Below are 21,415 nucleotides of genomic sequence, written 5' to 3'. Positions count from 1 at the left end.
TCTATGAAGCCAGCATTACCCTGATACCAAAACTAAAGACATCACAAAATAAAACCACAGGCCAATATTTCTGATGAACACAGATGTAAAAATCAACAAAATATTAAGAAACCACATTCAACAATACATTAAAAGGATCATTCACCACAATCAAATGGGATTTATTCTGGGGATGCAAGGATGGTTCAGTAACAAAACTAAGTATAAAAATTCTATTACCTCATTGGTAAAGAAAAAGCATTTGAGAAAATTCAACATTTCTTCATGATAAACACTCTCCACAAAGTGGGTTTAGTGGGAACATACCTCAACATTAGAAAGGCTGTCTGTGACAAACCCACAGCTAACATCATACCCAATGGTGAAAAACTGAGAGTGTTCCCTCTAAGATCAGGAATAGGACAAGGATGTCCACTCTTGCCACTTTTACTCAGCAATAAAAGGTGTCCAATTTGGTAGGAAGAAGTAAAACTGCCACTGTTTGCAGATGACATAATACATAGAAAACCCTAAAGACTCTACCAAAAAGTTCCTAGAGGTAACATGATTTCAGTAAAGTTGCAGGATACAAAATTAATTATATTGAGCATCATGTATCAGTTCTCTTGTTCTCTAATAAAGCTATCACAGCAAAAAGTAAGAGATCTGATTGGTAAGCAACAATTAACCCCCTTTTACAATGTATGTCGTCAAGTTAGGGCCAAACTGCATTTCCATAGTTAGTTAGCAAAGTCATGGGAGCAAATAGCTTCAGAGGTGGGTAAGACCTTAGGGGTTTCGTTCCATCATTTTATACCCACAGGAGTTATTTGCTTAAGGTCACAGAGCCAACCAAACAAGGCAGAAAGAGTGGGGCAGGAATCCAAGAGTTTGGTCACTTGTCAAGTTAATATACATTCACAATTATAATTTGTTTCATGTACATACATTCTATGTTCATTGGGACATCTCAAAGAATTTTACTGCTTATGCTAACAGTCAAAAAACCCTGAAACAATTTTTTTCAATTTTATATTATTAAAAAGCTTAATTTTTTTACCTAAACTTTTTTTACTCTCACAAACATAAAATTAAATGTTGCTTCTCTTCAACAAATGGTGTTGGGAAAATTGGACAGCCACATGCATTTCCTTACACCACACACAAAAATAGACTCAAAATGGTTGAAAGACCTAAATGTGAGACAGGAGTCCATCAAAATCCTAAAGGAGAACACAGGCAGCAACCTCTTCGACCTCAGCTGCAGCAACTTCTTCCTAGAAACATTGCCAAAGGCAAGGGAAGCCAGGGCAAAAATGAACTATTGGGACTTCATCAAGATAGATTCATCAAGATAAAAAGCTTTTGCACAGCAAAAGAAACAGTCCACAAAACCAAAAGACAACCGACAGAACGGGAGAAGATATTTGCAAATGACCTATCAGATAAAGGGCTAGTATCCAAAATCTGTAAAGAACTTATCAGACTCAACACCCAAAGAACAAATAATCCAATCAAGAAATGGGCGGAAGACATGAACAGACATTTTTCCAAAGAAGACATCCAAATGGCCAACAGACACATGAAAAAGTGCTCAACATCGCTCGGCATCAGGGAAACCCAAATCAAAACCTCAATGAGATACCACCTCACACCAGTCAGAATGGCTAAAATTAACAAGTCGGGAAATGACAGTTGTTGGCGGGGATGCGGAGAAAGGGGAACCCTCCTACACTGTTGGTGGGAATGCAAGCTGGTGCAGCCACTCTGGAAAACAGTATGGAGGTTCCTCAAAAAGTTGAAAACAGAGCTACCATACGACCCAGCAACTGCACTACTGGGGTATTTACCCCAAAGATACAAATGTAGGGATCCGAAGGCGTAAGTGCACCTCGATGTTTATAGCAGCAATGTCCACAATAGCCAAACTGTGGAAAGAGCCAAGATGTCCATCGACAGATGAATGGATAAAGAAGATGTGGTATATATATACAATGGAATATTCAGCCATCAAAAGGAATGAGATCTTGCCATTTGCAATGATGTGGATGGAACTGGAGGGTGTTATGCTGAGCAAAATAAATCAATCAGAGAAAGACATGTATCATATGACCTCACTGATATGAGGAATTCTTAATCTCAGGAAACAAACTGAGCGTTGCTGGAGTGGAGGCGTGGATGGGAGGGATGGGGTGGCTGGGTGATAGACATTGGGGAGGGTATGTGCTATGGTGAGTGCTGTGAATTGTGCAAGACTGTTGAATCACAGATCTGTACCTCTAAAACAAACAATGCAATATATGTTAAGAAAAAAACAGCAGCAGGAGGGGAAGAATGAAGGGGGGGAAATCAGGGAGAGACGAACCATGAGCAATGATGGACTCTGAAAAACAAAACTGAGGGTTCTAGAGGGGAGAGGGCTGGAAGGATGGGTTAGCCTGGTGATGGGTATTAAAGAGGGCACGTTCTGCGTGGAGCACTGGATGTTATGCACAAACAATGAATCATGGAACACTAAATCAAAAACTAATGATGTAACATGATTAACATGTGATTAACATAACAAGTGATTAACAAAAAATTAAAAAAAATTAAATGTTGCTTTAATGTTTTATCTCCTTTCCTTCTTTTTACCATTCAGTCATCCCCCTCCCATTAATAAAGTATTAATAAAGTAGGAACCAGATAAAACAGAAAAAAAAATGCATAAACTAAAGGAATATTCTAGAAAATAGAAAAAAATTGTAGAATAGTGAAAAGTTTTTGCCATAACATCTCAAATCAATGTGATAAAATATTTTCAAACGAAATAGTAGCAGTCAATATTTATTGAGTGTCACTAAATGTCAGGAATTGTTCTAAGTATTTTACTTATAATACCTCATTTGCTCCTCCTAACGATCTTATGAAGTTGATGGTCTAATTATTCCCAGCTTACAAACGGTCGTGACACTAACACATAGAGATTAAATAATAGCTAATAAGTGGTGGGCCTGTTGAGGAATCCAGACCATCTGGTCTAGACACCAAGTTCTAAGTTTTTATCCTTTCGTTAAAGGCTCAACCTACACATTTGCATTTGGTTAGAACTCTGCATTTTCCAGGGGAAAGGGTTGCCAAGACACCCTGGTTTACTTAGATATGAAAAATATCTAGTTCACTCTTCCAGGCTCTGCTTTGTTTAGTTTTTGGGAACACCACTGAGGGCTCTGACATTTGAACTTACCTGTTAAAAAGTAATTACGGTAAGAAAGATCATTTGTGCTATTTCTGTAACTTTTCTGTGGGTTTTAATTTTCATGGTCAAAATTCCTTTCTAAAATTTCAAAGAAGATTTAAATAAAGAACCTAAGTGAGTCACCAAAACAAAAACACAAACCCAGTTTCTATATGGTTAAGTGCTGCATGAGAACAGAACAGCACCCTTTGCAAAGGCACTTAATTAACAGTTATAGCAGACACTGCACAAAGTAGAATGCCAATTACCTTTGGGTTTTTCTAAAAGTCTCTGACATGTTTCTTTGACTTTGGTAAAGAGTTCAGAACCTGCCAACTTTTTAGAAATCCCAACTCTAAGCATAACAGCTCCAGGTGTGAATTTTAACAGTGCAGCCCCAGGCTCTCGTGGTTCTTTTGGATGCTTTGGCATAAGACCAGACCAATCCACATCTATCACATCTAATGGATCTGTAAAAAGAACAGGATTTTTTTTTTTTACACCAAGAAATAGCATTCTTGTTATCTTTAGAGAAACAGAAATTGCAAATCACAAGACGGCATTAAATAGCAAGTCCTTTGAACCAAAAATGTCCTATTCTTAAAATGAAAGCTTTCCTATAAAGACTAATATTTAGAATCTAAGGACCTTTACAATAAAAAACCTCACCAAAAGAAAACAGGCAAGCAAACAAAAACCCAAACGCATTCCTATAAATAACTCAGGCAGTGGCTATTAATACAGAGAACAAATAATCCATCCACTGACAAGAACTGAAAAAATTAACAAAGTAATATTCTATTTAGAAGTACCTAATGGCATATAATAAAAAAGATAATCATACATACCTTCTACATTAGTAGAAAAAATTGTGATATATATAAAAAATTAAGTCAAAATAAAAGTTTAATATTTTACATACCCAAAGCAAAGACCCTCACCATGATTTAATAAAAAGTTAGACTAATGGGGATGATTCAACAGGAACATCAATGGGTGTTGCTTCATGGTGCAGTCACTAGAATAAGCTCTGGCAATGCATAAAGTATAAGGGAAAATAATTCCTCAGTTCAGAAAATTGACAGAAGTATACAGATACTGTTTAAATATAATTTCAACGAATGTAAATTTTTGAATGTTTCAAAAGTTGGCTTGTGGCACCACAATTTTGAAGCTCTGTACCATATATCTACCATCTAGAGCACCGCTAGGCAATCAGTATTTGGTTAGATTCCAGGTCACAGAATATGAATCTTAACCTGCAGAATGGAAATCTTAGAATTTTGCTAATTTAAATGGGACCCTTTCCAATTTATGGGCACTGTCTACTTAAAAATGAGAACATAGTTTATAATTTTCATTTTATTGGCCTTTAAGTCTTAAAGGGAAATTCTAACTGCCTTTCATTATTTCGCACAGTATGAAAGGGAACAAAAAATACCTTAATATCATAAATCAGATAATTTTTATGTTCAACCACCCTTGTAAATGATTACCTGGCATCTTCTCCTCATCCTGTTGGTCTTCCCTCTTTTCAGCATCACCTGCTAGAATTTCATCTAGTTCATCATCACTGATTGGCTCATATCCTTCTCCAGCACCAGATCCTAATGAATGTGCATCATCTAACTTGGATTCGTCATCTCCTGCTTTGGAAAGATTAATTTCATGTCAAAGAGCACATCTAAGGGACATCTAAGTGAAACCAAAGAGGAAACACTAAAAATATCTGAAAAGTATTTTTTTCCTTAGAAAACTGTATTTCTTAATTATTCAAAATACTTGATTCAAAAAGAAAAAAATAAAACAAATTTTAATGGCAAGAATACAGTATGAACAGCAATATCGAAACAAGTTATTACAATTAAAATATAACAAAAGGTACCACTAACTTATTAATGTTGCTTGTGTGTTAATCTTTTATAATAAAACTTCAAATAAATCCAAATTTACTAACTTCAATAAACTCATTAAAAGACTTGCAAGCTTATTAATAACATTTATTTGAAACTTAAATCTTAGTTCATAACATTTAGCTCATGATACGAAGATGTTTACAGCAGGGAGGTAAAAATGTAAAAGTGCCATTAATCCTCTCCCTACCTCCCAATTCATCTTTCCTATCCCAAGACAATTTTAAAAAGAATGTTGTAATATAATTTAAAAATATTTTGTAGGTACCACTAGCATACATTTTATTTATCTTACCAATCTTTCTCAACCATGTAGGCTAACCTTTGTCACCTGATGAGTTAGCTGTGAACTTAAAATTATCCTAAAACTACAGAGTATGTTTAACATTTCTAATCAGCAGTTATCCATACACTTTACCGAGTTTACAACACTAGTTATCAAAATGCAACCCTATGCTTTACAGGTATAAATTTGCAGCCAATAAAATATAATAATCTATGTTTCCAGTCATTCTATAATTTTCTATTCTATTAAATTCTATAATAATGTCCTCAGGCCTCCACCAATTCGCTTCTAAGGTAACCAACTTTAATGACTTCATTATACAAATATATGTCTAAACATAAATGCAGATAATAGGATTTTTATTTTTTCAAGTTTATCCAACCCATTTTCCTACTTTAGGTGAATAAAATTTTTCATCTTACATTAGGTAATTCACCTATAAATTTCTATGCTATGTTATCTGTGATCACAACCAGTGAATGATGTATTTTAGGGATGAGGGGCACTGACTCCAATCACAAGAGAGCTGTTATAATGATTAATTCAATTACATTCAATTATACCCCAAAGTTGTACCTCCATTAGTACCATGGCTCATGATTTGAGGTTATTTATACTCAAAATTGAGATGAAAATGTAATGTGAACACAGAGAAATGTTTTTGTCAAGAAGAAAAAAATATGTAACAGATGGTATACTGGAATATATCTAATCAGACAACCAAGAAATGGTAAAGATGTTTATAGTTCCAAAAGAAGGTGAATTTTACTCTGGGCTCAATGTTACCATACAGCAAATAAAAAGAACCGTAAAATACTGCCACTTACATACTTACAACCGTAAAATACTGCCACTTACATACACTGCCACTTAATACTGCCCCAGACGTTTCTTGAGGGCTTGAAATGGATAGGTAATATCAGAATAATGATATAAGCACTGGTACCAGAACTAGACAATTCCCAAGGAGGCAGAATTTCCAGGAGAATTCCCAGGGGAGCCATTACTATTGTTAAGCTAGCTTATAATTCACCAAAGAATAAGATGGGGGGTATGTATGCACAGGCAGAACATATTTTCATTCATCAACCATTTACTGTGTCCTTGCCATAGTCTTGATGATAAAGAAATGAAAAGCTGTGGTCCCTAACAAAGGAGTACAGTATAGTGGGGAGAAAACCATGGAGAAATAATTGTAATACAGTGTGGGGATGCTGTAAAAGCGATACAGACAAGGTGCAATGGCAACCTGAAACAGCCCCCTTAGCAGAGAAGGTTTCACAGAGGAAATGACACACAGACTGGGAGCTGACGTCTGAGTAAGAGAAGAGAAAAGGGCAAACACCTACCAGGCGATGGGAAGAGAGGGTACGAAGATGGCTGGAGCAAAGTGCCTTCAGAGAATTCAGAGGTGTGAGTCAGTCTGTAGTGCAGACTGGGGGTGAACAAAGAGTGGGGCAGTGGAGAATGATGGTCCCCACAGCTGAGGCTGGCTGTGAGTGGGCCAGAGGGGAAATGCAGCTTTAGGGAATGTGTACTGTTTCATGTATTCTCAAGTGCTCTGGAAAACAGGATCACTAATAAGTTATTTAGCCTGTTTCTGAACCAAGAAATAACTTCCATTTATATGATTTTTTTTAAAGATTTTATTTGTTTATTTGAGAGAGAGAGAATGAGAGATAGAGAGCACTAGAGGGAAGAGGGTCAGAGGGAGTAGCAGACTCCCTGCTGAGCAGGGAGCCCGATGTGGGACTCGATCCCGGGACTCCAGGATCATGACCTGAGCCGAAGGCAGTCGCTTAACCAACTGAGCCACCCAGGCGCCCCTATATGATTTTTTTTTTAATATCGAAGAAAAGGAGGTGATAACTCCTTTTTAACATCTACGGACACTGCATTTAAGTTTCTTTTATTTCATTTAGGCTAATTTGAACCAAGTCTACCTTGATAGTACCAATCAGGGGAACACGTTTTTGAAATATCATATGCATATGATATTTCCTTATGCGTTATCAGAACACCTTCGTAAGAAAATATTTTGTTTCCTATATAATCTGAAAAGGAATGGAGCAGGGTAACAGACAAAAACGTGTGGCACTCACCTTCCACACTCTCAGTTCTCTCAGCTTTGTTTAGATCTTCAAATCCCTGCACAGATCCTAGATCTTTATCCATTTTTTCTTTATCCGAAGCAAGAGAGTCTCGGGAAGTGCCTTCTAGGTCTCTTTCATGTTCACTTTCCAGTTTTGCTTCACTGCGTTTAACAGACTCTATTTGAGAAGAACTCTCAAAAGTTCTGTCTCTGTCTCTGTCCCTGTCCCTTTCCAAAGAATCAGGAATTAGTCTCTCCCTTTCCCTGTCCAAATCTCTCCTTTTGTCTCGTTCTCTCTCTCGTTCCCGCAATCTATCTCGGTCCCTGTTCCGTGGCCAATCTTTTTCGGCATCTCGGTCCCATTCTCTCTGTCTTGTATCTCTCCTCTCTCTGTCCCGCTCTCTATCATGCTCATATCGATCACGTTCTTGAAGCCTATCTCTGCTATCAAACGACCCGGATCTTGAATGGACCTGTCGATCCGATTCAGGAGAACTTCTTCTCGAACTATGGCTCCTTGAGTCCTGGCGATCTAAAACAAAGAGTTAACACATGAGAAGATAAAAAATGCTTCACTGTTGCTATGCTTGTGGCGAGCACAGCATAAGTCAAATCACTGTGCTATATAACACCTCAAATTAATGTAACATTGTGTGTCAACCATACTTCGATGGGAAGAAAGAAAGAGAAAGAAAATGCTTCATCTTAGGGTCCTTTAAAGCTTACGATTTGATATTTCTATATTCCCAATTATTCAAGGAACTCATTTTAAGGAAAAATTGATCTCTCTCCATTAAAGTGCTAATTAAAATATGTAAAAGACATGGAAACATGTTTATTTCCACTATAACCACAAAGTATCTTCCAAGAAATATGTACATAAAATGGGTAAGTGTTAGTAGAACTGATCACTTTATCATCTGATCTCTTCCTATGCCCTACCTTATTTTCTGTGGTCAAAAGAACAAGCACTGGCTGCAGGAAGAAGAGCAGGAAGGTTAAAAATTTTAGGCATCAATAAGGGACTTGAATACATAAGCCCTTCCACCAAGATATACTTACTAACATCCTGATATTAAACTGATGGACGTCACTCAAAGTCTCTCCATTATAACGCTGGTATTAATGGTAACATTTTGGTGGCATGGTTAAGCTTTTAAGCTCCTTAAACTTTAAGGCAGTGTATATCATAACCAACTTAGCATTTACTTTATAATTTGCATAAAATATAAAATTGTATAAAATATGCTAAGACAGGAAACACTTGGTTAGATTATAATTCAATTTTATTACCTGAAGAAGTACTTCGACTGGGTTCTCCACGCTTTAACTGATCAATCCTAGATTTTCTCTCTCCTGTGATTTCCAGACTTTTTGTTTTCTCTCTATCTCTTGAGCCACTATGGAGTACTCTCTTTCGACCACTCTGGTCATCTCCACTTCGATGGGCAGAATCATTGGATGGGGAACGGAGACGACCCGACGTATGACTACGATTACTCCGATTGCTCCCAAGGCTGCTACTCCTCTTTTGATCCACTGGCTTGCGATGCGGTGCATCTTCTATGGTAACGTGAGGTGCCTCTACTTTTTCCGCTCGTGCTCTATGGCACTTTCTGTGCGAGTCTTCATTGGCGGTACCGGTGGGGGTGGCAGAGGAGGCAATGGCGGCGGTCGATGTGAAGCTGGCGGCAGTGGACGTGGCGAGAGGAGCCGGGCCAGTAGTACTGGCAGCAGTGGCCGCGGGAGGAGGAGGAGGAGGAAGAGAAGACGGAGAAGGAGTCCTTGCAGGAGTAGCAGCTGTGGTAGCGTGCTCCAGTTCTGCCCCCTCCGCCCGCTCAGGCACATCCTCATCAGACCAGTCACTGAACGCCGTATCTTCTTTTTTCTGAGAATCCTCTAGACTGCCATCCTTACCGTTGGAAATTTCAACCAGCTCCTCTTTGGTTGTTATTGGGGGAGTCCGTGGGCCTCGCTTCTTCTTACTCTGCAGGGCTGCTTCTTCATCAGAAATATCAGAATCACCTTTGGATTTTTTACGTTTTTTTTCAATACTTTTCTTCTTCTGTCCTTTTTTTGGTGAAAATACTTGACCATCTTCAGATGCTGTCTCTGCGTTACCCCTCTCTATCCCAACATCATCCTCTTTCTTTTTCTTAATAGGTTTCTTTTGAATTTTTGCTTTTTTCTTGTTCTCATCATGAGCTCGATCAGATGTGTCTCGATCGTCAGACGGGTGGTGTCCTATCATGTCTTGTGCACGAGTTCTTGAGCTTTCCATGATTTCTGTCTGTTCTCTCTGCTTATCTAAAGAAGAAACTTTCTCTTTGAGTTCTTGCTCTTCATACCGTCTTGAACTCTCTTTTCTTTCTAGTTTACGATCTTCCTCTTTCCATCTACCCTGCCTGTCTTCTGTAAGGTGTGACGGACTGAGAGAACGAGACTCTTGAGGTCGTACAACCTGGCTCAAGAGTCTATGTTTTTCATCTATACAAAAAGATGAAAGTAATCACACTTTCACCAAACAACATTGCATGTTACACAGAAAAAATAATAACCTAACCTCTTACTTTTCATTTTAAAACTTTAAAAATGGCAATAATTTTACTCCACATGGCTTTATTACAAATAGTAGGAAATGAACAGTGCCAGTACGATAAAGCAACTGTATTTCTAGCATATACTTTAGTCACATGAGATATTCAGAGGCAGCAGAGTAAGAAAAATTTTAAATCTTACTTCATCATTTTCTACTAATGCCAAAGAATGGTCTCATGGCTATAAAGGCATGTGGACATAGAAACAGAAAATATTCTGCTTACTTTTATCATCCCCGCTGTTGTATGCATCACTGTCAGGAGAATGTTCTCGCCGGCGCTTAGGTGACTGACGAGGGCTAGGACTCCCTTCATTTCTATAGCGTTTCCTAAGTTGGACAAATGTAACTTATAAACTTCCAGGGGATGAAAAAGCAATTTCTTTACTAGTTTTTAGTATTATTTCTTTACTATGACCAGAATATAAAATTATAAGAGAGTAATACTGTCAGAGCTATATCAGACAAAAGGTATTCAATATCTTTAATAAAATTCTTTACTTTGTTAAGACACACAATTGTGGACTTCAAAATACATGGCAATTGGTCTTGCTTCATTAAATCACCAGATTTCATTACTACAAGATGGTAACATACAACAGAGGCGTTAATATATTAATGTACCCTCTACTAAAACTTAACTCATTAATTTTACATTTTTATGATAAAGAAATACTTTATGTTGGGAAGCCAAATGAGAAAATTTAGTATTTGCTTTGGAGTTAAAAAGACATGAATTTAAATTAGTTATATCATAAGCCCAGTGCCAGTCATGTTGTGGGTATACTGTAAAAATTGGTTCCTTACCTCTTCCTCGAACGAAATCACTTACTTGGTGGCAAATTAATAAAATAATTCATATGTTCACTGTATTTCTTGTTCTTTAAGTTAAACATTAAGTGACTAGTCATTTCTATCTCTGGTACTTAAATGATCCTAGTGTTTTCCTATTTTCTCATTAAATTTTGGCCACTTTTTTTTTAATTAACATTGTTTATAAATACTATGGTTAAAAGTGACAAAAACACTGCAGCACACCTATCTCCTTGAGAGCTCATTTATACAGATGAGTAACCAGGTGGAAAAAAGGAGATTAGAATGACAACTTAACAGGTCCAAGCTCATACAATTCCCTATCCAGAGCTCCTCATCATTAGGCCGTCTCTCTCTCCATTCTTTGAATCTGGGCTGGCCCACTGACTGGCTATGACAAGAGAATGTGGTGAAAGAACACAGTTTAAGTTTGGAAAGTCAGGACTCAAGAGGCATCACAACTTCTGCTTTTGCCCTCTGGGTATGTTTCCATCATTATATGCACAGTTTAGACTATATTGGAGGATGAAAGGTCATGTGGAGAAGAAAAGAGATGCCCTAACCAACAGCCTGTACCAAACGCCAGACATAAGAGTGGGACAATTCTGGGTCATCCAGACACAGATGAACTGTCAGACTGACTGGAAACATGAGTGATCCCAAGTAAAACCAGTAGAATCGCTCTGCTGAGCCCAGCCAAAAGTGCTGATCTACAGAATTATGAGCAGATAAATGGTTGTTTTAAACTACAAATTTTTTGTGTGGTTTGATACACAGCAAGAGATAACTGATAATACCAGAATAAAGTGATTAATTAAAATACACAAAAAAGAACTTTAACTTCAAGGAAATAGCTACAGAAACAAAATTAAGAGTAAAATAAACAGTATGGCAATTCAGCAAATAAAACCTTCTACGTAATAGGGGTTAAAAAACGTTCTGGATAAATTCAACTACTGAGATGACAATATAATTGATAAACATATCAAGATATTAATTTCAGATAGCTATTGTTATAGAGCTGTTTGACTCCTAAGTTTCTGGGGTCCTTACAATGTTTAGATTGTCCAGCTACAAAGAACCAGAAATTTTTGCCACTGTAAGCAGAAATCAAAATCATGGAAAAATAAAGCATAGGACTGGATAATGATAAATAAAAAAGATTTCAATCTTAGCTTAAGGAGGTCAGAGAAATAATATGTATTGTGTGCCTACATGTGTTAAGGGCAGTATCTGAATTTTATGTTAATGTAAGATTTTTTTTTTTTTTTTAATGGGGGGAAAGGGAAGCCAGTTGGTGAACTATAGAAAATCCTGGCTGCAGACTGAAGGGAAGCCAAGACCTAAGAGAAGAAGCCTCCACTTCTGTGCTATGTCCTTTGTCCATAACCATAATCTACAACAGCAGTGATGAAAAAAACCTAAAGAAGGGAGCTGTATTCACCATGATTCAAATGAACTGGAGGCAGAAGCAATGGAATTGAATATATAAATTATTTCTGCAGTTTGTTCTAGCAAACTTAAAAAAAAAGGCAGTTAACTCCAATGAAGTTGGCTTTATGTCCACAAAACCTCAAAATTGACCAATGAGTCCAAAATTTTCATGGCTACAGTGATTGACTTAGCTCCCTTGTCTACTCCTCAACTAATGAGAGCCCCAACATACAGAGAGGGCTGTGAAGATGATAGGCATACACTCGGGCCATCTTAGCCATCATCTGGAGAAACCTTTTTGAGACTGGAACTCACACAGAAGAAAACAGTGTAGAGACAGAGAGACAGCATTCCCGATACCTTGTTTGGAAGTCTGAATACAGTCACATCAGAACAAATGAACACCAACCATGGACTTCCCAGATACCTAAGCAAATAAATTCTTTTTGGTTAAAAAAAAAAAAAAAAAAAAAAAAAAGACAGAAGGGAAAAAAAGAAAAAGAGAAACTGTCCTCAGATATTTGAAATAATAACACATCTTTTGAGCCCAGTAATATACTATAACTCCACAGCTCAAGAGAGGACAACTCCTGTCTCTCATCACCTTCTAGCCAGGCAGTGGTTGCAGGGCTTCCCTCAGTTTTAAGACATGTGAATGCTTCTGGCGCTGCGGGTAATGACTCCAGACTAATAAGGACACAAAACTCATGAAGGATTATCAAGAATAGCACAGGCAGTATCTCCTGGTGACTGGTCAACTCCAGTAACTTGTTATAAAGTGGATATGATGAGCTGTAAGTTTATTGGTTGTATCACTTTTAGTTGGATTCCTTAACAAGTCTATAGAAGTTGAATAAGCCAGTATGTCATCAAAAATGGCACAGTAAACAAGAATGATTAATTATATCCATGGTTACAGAAATAGAATGAGAAAGTGTTTTTTTTTCCCCTAGACAATTCGAAAGACTTTAAACACCAAATATATACAATAAAATTAAAATACAGGAAAATGTAGAGAAGAATAAGAATTATTAGGACATCAGGGGCACACTAAAAAGCCTTAAATGAAACTTTCTGAACTCTTTACTGAAATGTAACTTCAAAGAACTGATTCATTCTCATTCTTACTTTGACTTTCTCTCATCGTGTCCATCTCTGGGATTCCGGTCTTCTCTGGTATCTTCCCGCTTTTCTCGGCGGTCATCTCGTCCTTTGTCTTTGTCTTCCCAATCCCTCTGACGCTCTCGTTCTTTATCCCTTTCTCTCGCTCTCTCTCGTTCCCGCTCTCGCTCTCGTTCCCTCTCCCGCTCTCGCTCTCTCTCTCGCTCCCGCTCTTCTCTCTCTCGCTCCCGCTCTTTTTCCCTATCTCGCTCCCGCTCTCTCTCCCTCTCTCGATCATGGTCACGATCTCGCTCTCTTTCGCGGTCCCTCTCCTTTTCTCTTTCTCTTTCTCTCTCCCGCTCCCTAGCACGCTCTCTTTCCAGCTCTCTTTCCTTCTCTCTTTCCCGATCCCGCTCACGCTCCCTCTCCCTCTCACGCTCTCTGTCTCGCTCTCGCTCCCTCTCTCTTTCTCTAGCCCTTTCATCTCTTCTATCCTCCATTCTGTCTATTCTTCGTTCCTCTCTTCTTTCATCACGCTCAAGCTCGTCATTCCTTCCCTGATGTCGAATTGGTGAGCTTGGTCTTTGATCTACAATGAAAATCAAGTTTTGTCAGTGATTAATTTGACAGATAACCTATTGGTAAGACAGTATGGCAACTTAAATTTTATCTGTGTATAGGGTCACACTGGCAGCAAATATAAATCAGGTACTATATTTACATTTTAAGTTAATCATCCAAATAATCACCCCTAGATGTTTACAAATTTTTTTAAAGGTAAGTTTTATTTGCCCTCTAACTAACATGTTTTCTGCTCCCCATCAACCCCCTTCCCACCTCCCACTGATCCACCTTTGATCTTTCTCTGCATGCTCCCTACCCTACCTCCAGCCCACTGCTCCAACCCCACTTTCTGCCATCTCTACCCTTCACCTCTGATCTTCTCTGTCCCCCCAGCAGGACCTGAGAACACTGGTGGCAAAGGATAGGGGCAGCAGGAGGTGTAGAACATAGGAGCTGAAGGAAAAAAAAAATTTCCCTCGTAAGTCACACCTCTAATTTCAGGCCAAAATATATACACATCAAAGTGCAGCTATTATGTGAGGAAAATATAGAACAAAACATCTGTCAGTAATTGTTGCTGCAATATCAATTTATCATAAACTAGAATATTAAGGGTACTGATGCTTAGCAATCTTGAAGTAATCAAATGTAAAGTGTTTCATATTAGTGATATATATATTTATAATAAATTAAAAGTTTTATTTAATCATATAACTCATCACTCAGATGAAGAGCTGTTTTCTTAAAAATGTTAACTTATCATCTCATCACATTTTGTATAAATATATATTTTTTTAATACATGAATCATATAAACACAGAGAAAATGAATACATGCTGCCCAAATGCCCAGCTGAGCAGGAAATTAGTCTGGGACCAAAAAATGTATGAGAAAATGGCATTAACTTTTCCACAGAACTAGCCAGTTTTGAAAGTAGTTCACTGTGGTAGGATCTAGGCTACTGTGTGATGTTTCTATTTTCATATTATGTAATAAAGTTTATGGGTTAGTCATAAAGGTCATACTACAATATGGTCAATAGGTTTTCAAGTGGAATATCTAACATCAACTTATTAAGCAGAATAACTTTAGGATATTTCCAGGGAAGGGTTCAGTCAATATAGTAATTTGAATTTCCTATCTTATCACAGATGAAAAAGGCAGGACTTATGCATATTTACTCTTTAGAGGTTACATATCAATACAAAAGTTCATAGAATTTTAAAACTAAAACAAAACCTTGTCCAGCCCTTTTCTTCTTAAAAACACAGAAATTAAGGTCCAGAAGTTGACTGGCCAAAGTCACAGAGATGGCAGATTTATTAGGACATCAGGACTAGAAGTCAATTCTCTTAAACCCTTTTTTACTTTTGCTGAAGCCAACTTAAATTTAAATGGTTCTATTGTCCACTTTTGATTCCCCAAATGCAACATATTTATGGTCTTAGATTGTCTGAGTTCCTGGTTTAGGGGTCATACTAATGTCACAATGATTACAACAACGTGAAATTCAATACTGCAACTTGTAGTAATTCATACTTGAAATTTCTGATTATAGCAATGTCAGGGAATAAACTGTTTTACTCTTTTCTTGACAGATAAAAATTCTATTTTCCCCAACGAAAAAGACAATGTCTCTTACTTCAAAGAAAATGAAGAGGATATAAGAACATCACTTTAATGTGCCTAAGCTGTTTTTTTAATCTTTTCCCCAAAGTATGTTCTTCAAAGATGCTCTTCTCTTCATATTATTTCCTTATCTTAATGAATGACATACCCATTCATGAAAGCTGGAAATCTCTGAGTTACCCATCAATTTCACTCTCAAAATATTTCTTTATTCCATTTCCTCTCTCCATCCCTGTGATCTGATCACCTCTTCTTAGATGTCTATGTCATCAACAGTCTAACTGGTTGGTATCCTTGTCTTCAGTCCTTCCCCAGTCTTAACATACTTTTTTCATGAAAACTCTTATTTTTTTCTAACTGCTTAAAAGCAGTTGCCTTGTAGGCAGTGAAAAGGCAACTGAATCAAAATTTTTAGCCTGGTTTATTAGGCTATTTAGAACCTGGCCTATAGTCCCTCATCAATCGTTTTTCCCAATTTCTTTCCTTTCCTACCAATTATGGGATACCTCTGCTCCCAACATTTTAATTCATTATTACTCCACAGCATTTGTTTAAGTCCTGCATGTCTGCACATGCTATACCCTCTCTCTGCCAAAGTGTTTCTTCCTCTGTTCCTCCCAGCAAACTCTTTAGGGAAGCTTTCCTGATCTCAGATCTATCTGCTCCTCTGTCATCTCACAGAACTTCACACAGTAGTAGCTAGCATTCATCAAACTCCAACTGATTCTGTGTACCCTAATCAGCCTGTGAAGAACTAAAGGGAAGATTGAAATTCCTGAGCACAGAACATGGTGCCTGGGCACATCTCTCCCCTCAACCTCTATCAATCTTCCTACTGCTCATTGTACTCTGGTCACATTGGTTTTCTTCCAAACTCTAGGACATACTAAGGTATTTCCTATCTGAGGGAACGGGCACATATTCTTCCCTCCGTATGGAATGTTTTTACCATCAATCTTTGTAATGCTAGCTTCTTCTCTTGCGGAAGCATAAATGCCATCTCCTCAAATTTTACATACACAGTCTATCTAATCAGGTCCCTCTCTTATCCTTTATTTCTATCTGGGAACATTCTTTGTGTCCTTGATTGCACTCAATAGTCATTTCTCTTTCTGGGTGTAAGGGGAGGTATCTTCCCTCCCATTAAGTTCTATCAAGAACTATGGTACTTCAAGAACCTAGCAAAGTGCATGAGTACTCAATAAACATGGTGGAATATATCAGTAACCTCAAATATATAGTTCTATTTCAATCATGCAACTGATATTTATTGAAGTAGTTATAGGAAAGTAAAAGAGAAAGAAGACAGATCTTGCAATCAGAAGGTCTGAGTCTGAATTCCAGCTCTGGAACTTACTTCTCTGTAATAGTGGAAAAATCACTACCCTTCTCCTAGCCCAAATCTCCTAAGTTATGAAATGTGAATTCTCTTGTCATACCTACATTCACAGGGATATTATAAAGATAAAAGAATTTTAAAGGGTATTTTATATATATTCCCAGACTTAATATCTTTTACAATAGTAAGTCTGGGAATATATAAAAAGCAACTATCAAAGTTCCCGGAAAGTTAACACATGTATGGTTGAGAACTAAATATAAGATTGAAACCAAATGTTACTACTGAATTCCAGGAATAAGATGAAAAAACCTGAGCTAGGATATCCAACTAGGAAAAAAAAAGAGAGAGAGAGAAAGAAGATATATTAAAAAAGCACAGCATTACAAGGACATAGTGTTAGATTAAAGGGAGGTGAATCAGCGTTAGGGAAGATATAATTTCAGATATCAACACACAACATATAAACTCCAGCCTCAGCTGTAACTAAGGAAATCATACACATCTTTTAACCCAAATGCATTAGGCTTACTCTAACAAACTCAACTCAACCAAGTCTGACCTCATCTATACTCCCCAAATACATGGTGTCTTAGTGACTTCCTTCTTTCATTACTGTCCATATCAATATACACTATTACCTTTGTGATTCAGCCCACTATGAAACACCTTTATTCAATTTCCTACTCAATCAAGTTTTGTAGTATATTAATCTCAGCATTATAGCAAACCTTACTTTAGTAATCAGCCAAAGTTAGTAAGACCTTCATAAAATCTTAAAGAGTTTAAAGGCCCTAATACATATAGACAATAAAAGCTTGTTAAAGAAAGTACTTATAAACCCTTCTTAAATGACTTTGAGTAATCTTGCCTCAAAACTGATTTAAGAGAGTAGATCTAATAGAGTACAATCTAATACAGTAACCAAAAATGTTTAGCTTAAGATATACAAGAATATAAAATTAGCTAAAGCAAGTATAGCAAATTCTCAAGAAGGAACATGCATAAAACGTTCCCTCAAACCACCCCCAACCCTACCATCATCAATTTTTCCCTTTGTTCTTCTGACAGCCCTTACAAGACTCTGTTTATTATCACAGCTAGTGAGTGAGTGCCCAGGATACTCAGGTGAGAAAGTATCTCCTGAATCAGAAATGCCTAGAATGGGCACATCTACATTCTTTAAAGGGTTGTAAGCTATCTGGTTAAGGTGAGAGACATAAAGTAGGGCACCTAGGTTCTTGTGGTATGCAAGTACTTATTACACCTCAGTACGTACTCTGTTGCCAAATAGGTACTCTGGTAGCTAGCTATTTACATACTCTCTCTTATACTAAGTAAACAAGGAAGATAACGTGAGTAAATATAATAATTTCAAATGTGTCAACAAGCAAAAGTCTTAAAAGATGTATTAGAAAGTAAATTGATAATGGTATTTAAAAGACAATTCTCCCAATCACTGTTGGTCATTATTGAATAATATGTGATTTGACAAACCTCTCTCTCTGTTGTCACGACGGTCTCTCTCTCCATGTCTTCTCTCAAAGGAAGAATCCCTTGCTTGGTCTCTGTTGTCTCTTTCAGGATATCTGTCTCTTTCAGGATAGCTACTTCGAGTTTCCCAGCTGTCATGATAGTTGCTACTACTACTGTGACTATCAATTTGAGAACCTCTTGTGCCTCGACTTCCTAAACAAAGGATATTCACACAAATGTTTAAACACATACACTTTATTAAACAAGTTTCATCAGTCACAGTCTTTCTTCCCAAAAAACATACAGATAAAGAAGGTGTGTTAGTATTTCAAAGTATGGTAATCATTACTGAAAAGAATATTAAATGTTGAATCAAAGCACCCAAGTTGTCTAATGATGGGCTTAGGTAAGCCAAGTCCCAGTTTTCTCTATCGATAAAAAAAAGTCTTAATGGAATCATAAAGCAAGACGGTTCATTTTCGTTAACCCAAAACCCAACAAAACAAAAAATGAAAACTATCTGTTCATATCTAATTCACAGAAATATGAAAATAAAAAAGTTGATACATAAATTACTGCTTTGATTACAATTTATAGCAAAAACATTCCAATACAGAACCAAGGTAATTTGCTGACATTAAGTAGGTGCCTGAAAATCTTCATTCAAAAATGTGGGAAATGAATGTTCATAGTATAAAAGCCAAAACCTGGAAAGTACCCAAATGTCTTTCAATGGTGAATGGTTAAACTGTGGTATCCCCAGACCATGGAATACTACAAGGAACAAATTATTAATACATGTAACAACTTGGATGAACCTCAAGGAAATTATGCTGAGTGAAAAAGCCAATCTCAACAGGATATATATAGCATGATTCCATTATGTAACATTTGTGAAATAACAATTATAAGATGGAGGACATATTAGTGGTTGCCAGGGGTTCGGGACAAAAGAGGGGATTTGAGTGTGGCTATAAAGGGGTAATACAGGGAGTCCTGTGATACACAACTGAGTATCTTGATTGTGGTAATGGTAATGCAAAGCTACACAGCCACTATTGGAAAACAGTACAGAGGTTCCTCAAAAAAATGAAAAAACAGACCCATGTATGATCCAGTAATCCCACTTCTGGGTATATATCCAAAGGAATTGAAATCAGGCTCTGGAAGAGATACCTCATGTTCACTGCAGCATTATTTATAATAGCCATGACACAGAAGCAACCTAAATACCCTGATAGACAAATGGATAAAGAAAATGTGGTATATACATATAATGGAATATTATTCATCCTTTAAAAAAAAAAGGAAATCCTGCCATTTGAGACAACATAGATGAAACTGGAGGACATTATGCTGAGTGAGATAAGTCATACACAGAAAGACAAACAGTACATGATACCACTTATATGTGGAATCTAAAAGAGTCAAACTCTCAGAAATAGAGAGTAGAATGGTTAACTGCCAAGGGCTGGAGGTAGAAGGAAACAGAGAGGTATTAGTCAAAGGGTACAAAGTTTTAGCTGTATAAGATGAAAAAGACTTAGAGCTCTACAGTACAGCATAGTGACTACAGTTAATACTGTATTGGAAAGTCAAAAATTTGCTAAGAGGGTAGATGTTATGTTAAGCGTTCTCATCACACATATACAAAATAGTAAAGAGAGAGCAAGAGGAAACTTTTGCAGGCGATGGATATGCTGATGGCATAGACAGTAGTGATGGATTCATGAGCATATACTTATCTCCAAGCTCATCATGTTGAATACATTAAATGTATAGAAGCTGTATGTGCAGCTTTTGGTATGTCAATCATATCTCAATAAAGTGGTTTAAAAAAATGCAGAGCTACACACACACACTCACACACACATTATACATAATAGGCTTTGAGCCTTCAAAGAATTAGAGAACAATTCTAAATACTGTTGCAATGTATTTTAATAGTCAAAATATCGGTATAATTAAAGACCACAAGGAAGAAATTTAAAACATTTTCTAGAAACTAGAAATGAGCTACATATAACATCTAGGAATGAATAAGTTAAGTAACAGCTTAGATGCTGCTAAAAGATAATTAGTAAAAAAAAAAAAAAAAAAAGATATGTCTGAGGATATGACCCAGGAAACAAAAGAGAGATAGAGAGATGAAAAATCCGAAAGTTAAGAATCAAAGAAGATACAATAAGAAGATTCAACATATGTCTAACATATGTCTAACCTATGCTGTTTAGAGTCACATTTAAAACAAAAAGATACAGCAAGGCTAAAAGGATGAAAAAAGATACTTATCAAATATTAACCAAAAGAAATGTTAGTAAAATAGCCTTCAAGACAAAAAGCACTATTAGGGATAAAGAGGGTCATTCTGCAATGATAAAAGAAATAATGTGCCTTATGTATACCTAACAGCAAAGTCTTAAAATAGTCAAAGCAAAAATTGATCAAATTACATGAAATCAACAAATTCACAATGACAGTGGAAGATTTAACTCACTTCTCTGTAATGTTAGAAAAAGCAGACTAAAAATAATTACAGATTTGAAACCATAGTTAACAAGCTTGATCTGAGACACCCTTTGCATCCAACAATTAAAAGCACACGCAGAACATTTATATAAATTTCTGAGCCACAGCTAAGTCTTAACAAATACAAATGCCAAAGAGTCGACTTTAAAGTCTTCTCTGACAACAATTAAAATTAAAGAAGGAGATTTATTTTAAAAGGTTATGATTGGAAATTTAAAATCCTATTTCTACCTAATTCATGAGTCAAGGAAGAAATCATATTAAAACTTACAAAGTGTTTAGAATGGTTACTAATACAATTACCACACATTTCATAACAAAGTAAAACCTAAGAGTAGAATTAATAGAACAAAAGAGATACAAAAGAATATAAACCAAAGATTAGTTGTTTGAAAAGACTCAAAACAGACAAATCTCTGGCAAGACTGAGCAAGAAAAATAAGGGAA

General features: G+C 36.7%; 1 protein-coding gene across 5 annotated transcripts in view; it reads right to left on the bottom strand.

The window, feature by feature from the left end:
- The window catches only part of ZC3H13 (zinc finger CCCH-type containing 13), a 92,957-nt gene that overhangs the window by 7,125 nt on the left and 64,417 nt on the right, over nt 1–21,415 (bottom strand). For 2 of the 5 annotated variants that reach the window (XM_088021842.1, XM_088021843.1), the window contains exons 11-18: nt 18,461–18,652; nt 14,365–14,448; nt 13,459–14,020; nt 10,310–10,413; nt 8,781–9,974; nt 7,498–8,019; nt 4,693–4,845; nt 3,466–3,666 (exon numbers count right to left, since the gene is read on the bottom strand). In XM_088021842.1, coding sequence (XP_087877968.1) covers nt 3,466–3,666; nt 4,693–4,845; nt 7,498–8,019; nt 8,781–9,974; nt 10,310–10,413; nt 13,459–14,020; nt 14,365–14,448; nt 18,461–18,652 — 3,012 coding nt within the window. The remainder of the gene's footprint in view (nt 1–3,465; nt 3,667–4,692; nt 4,846–7,497; nt 8,020–8,780; nt 9,975–10,309; nt 10,414–13,458; nt 14,021–14,364; nt 14,449–18,460; nt 18,653–21,415) is intronic. The other 3 variants (XM_088021844.1, XM_028105389.1, XM_028105401.1) reach the window with 3 other exon arrangements.

This window comes from Eumetopias jubatus, unplaced genomic scaffold (assembly GCF_037043125.1).
Source record: "Eumetopias jubatus isolate StellerSeaLion01/CBP00866 unplaced genomic scaffold, mEumJub1_p1.0 scaffold_3, whole genome shotgun sequence".
NCBI classification, from domain to species: domain Eukaryota; kingdom Metazoa; phylum Chordata; class Mammalia; order Carnivora; family Otariidae; genus Eumetopias; species Eumetopias jubatus.
This window is presented reverse-complemented; position numbering and strand designations above follow the sequence as displayed.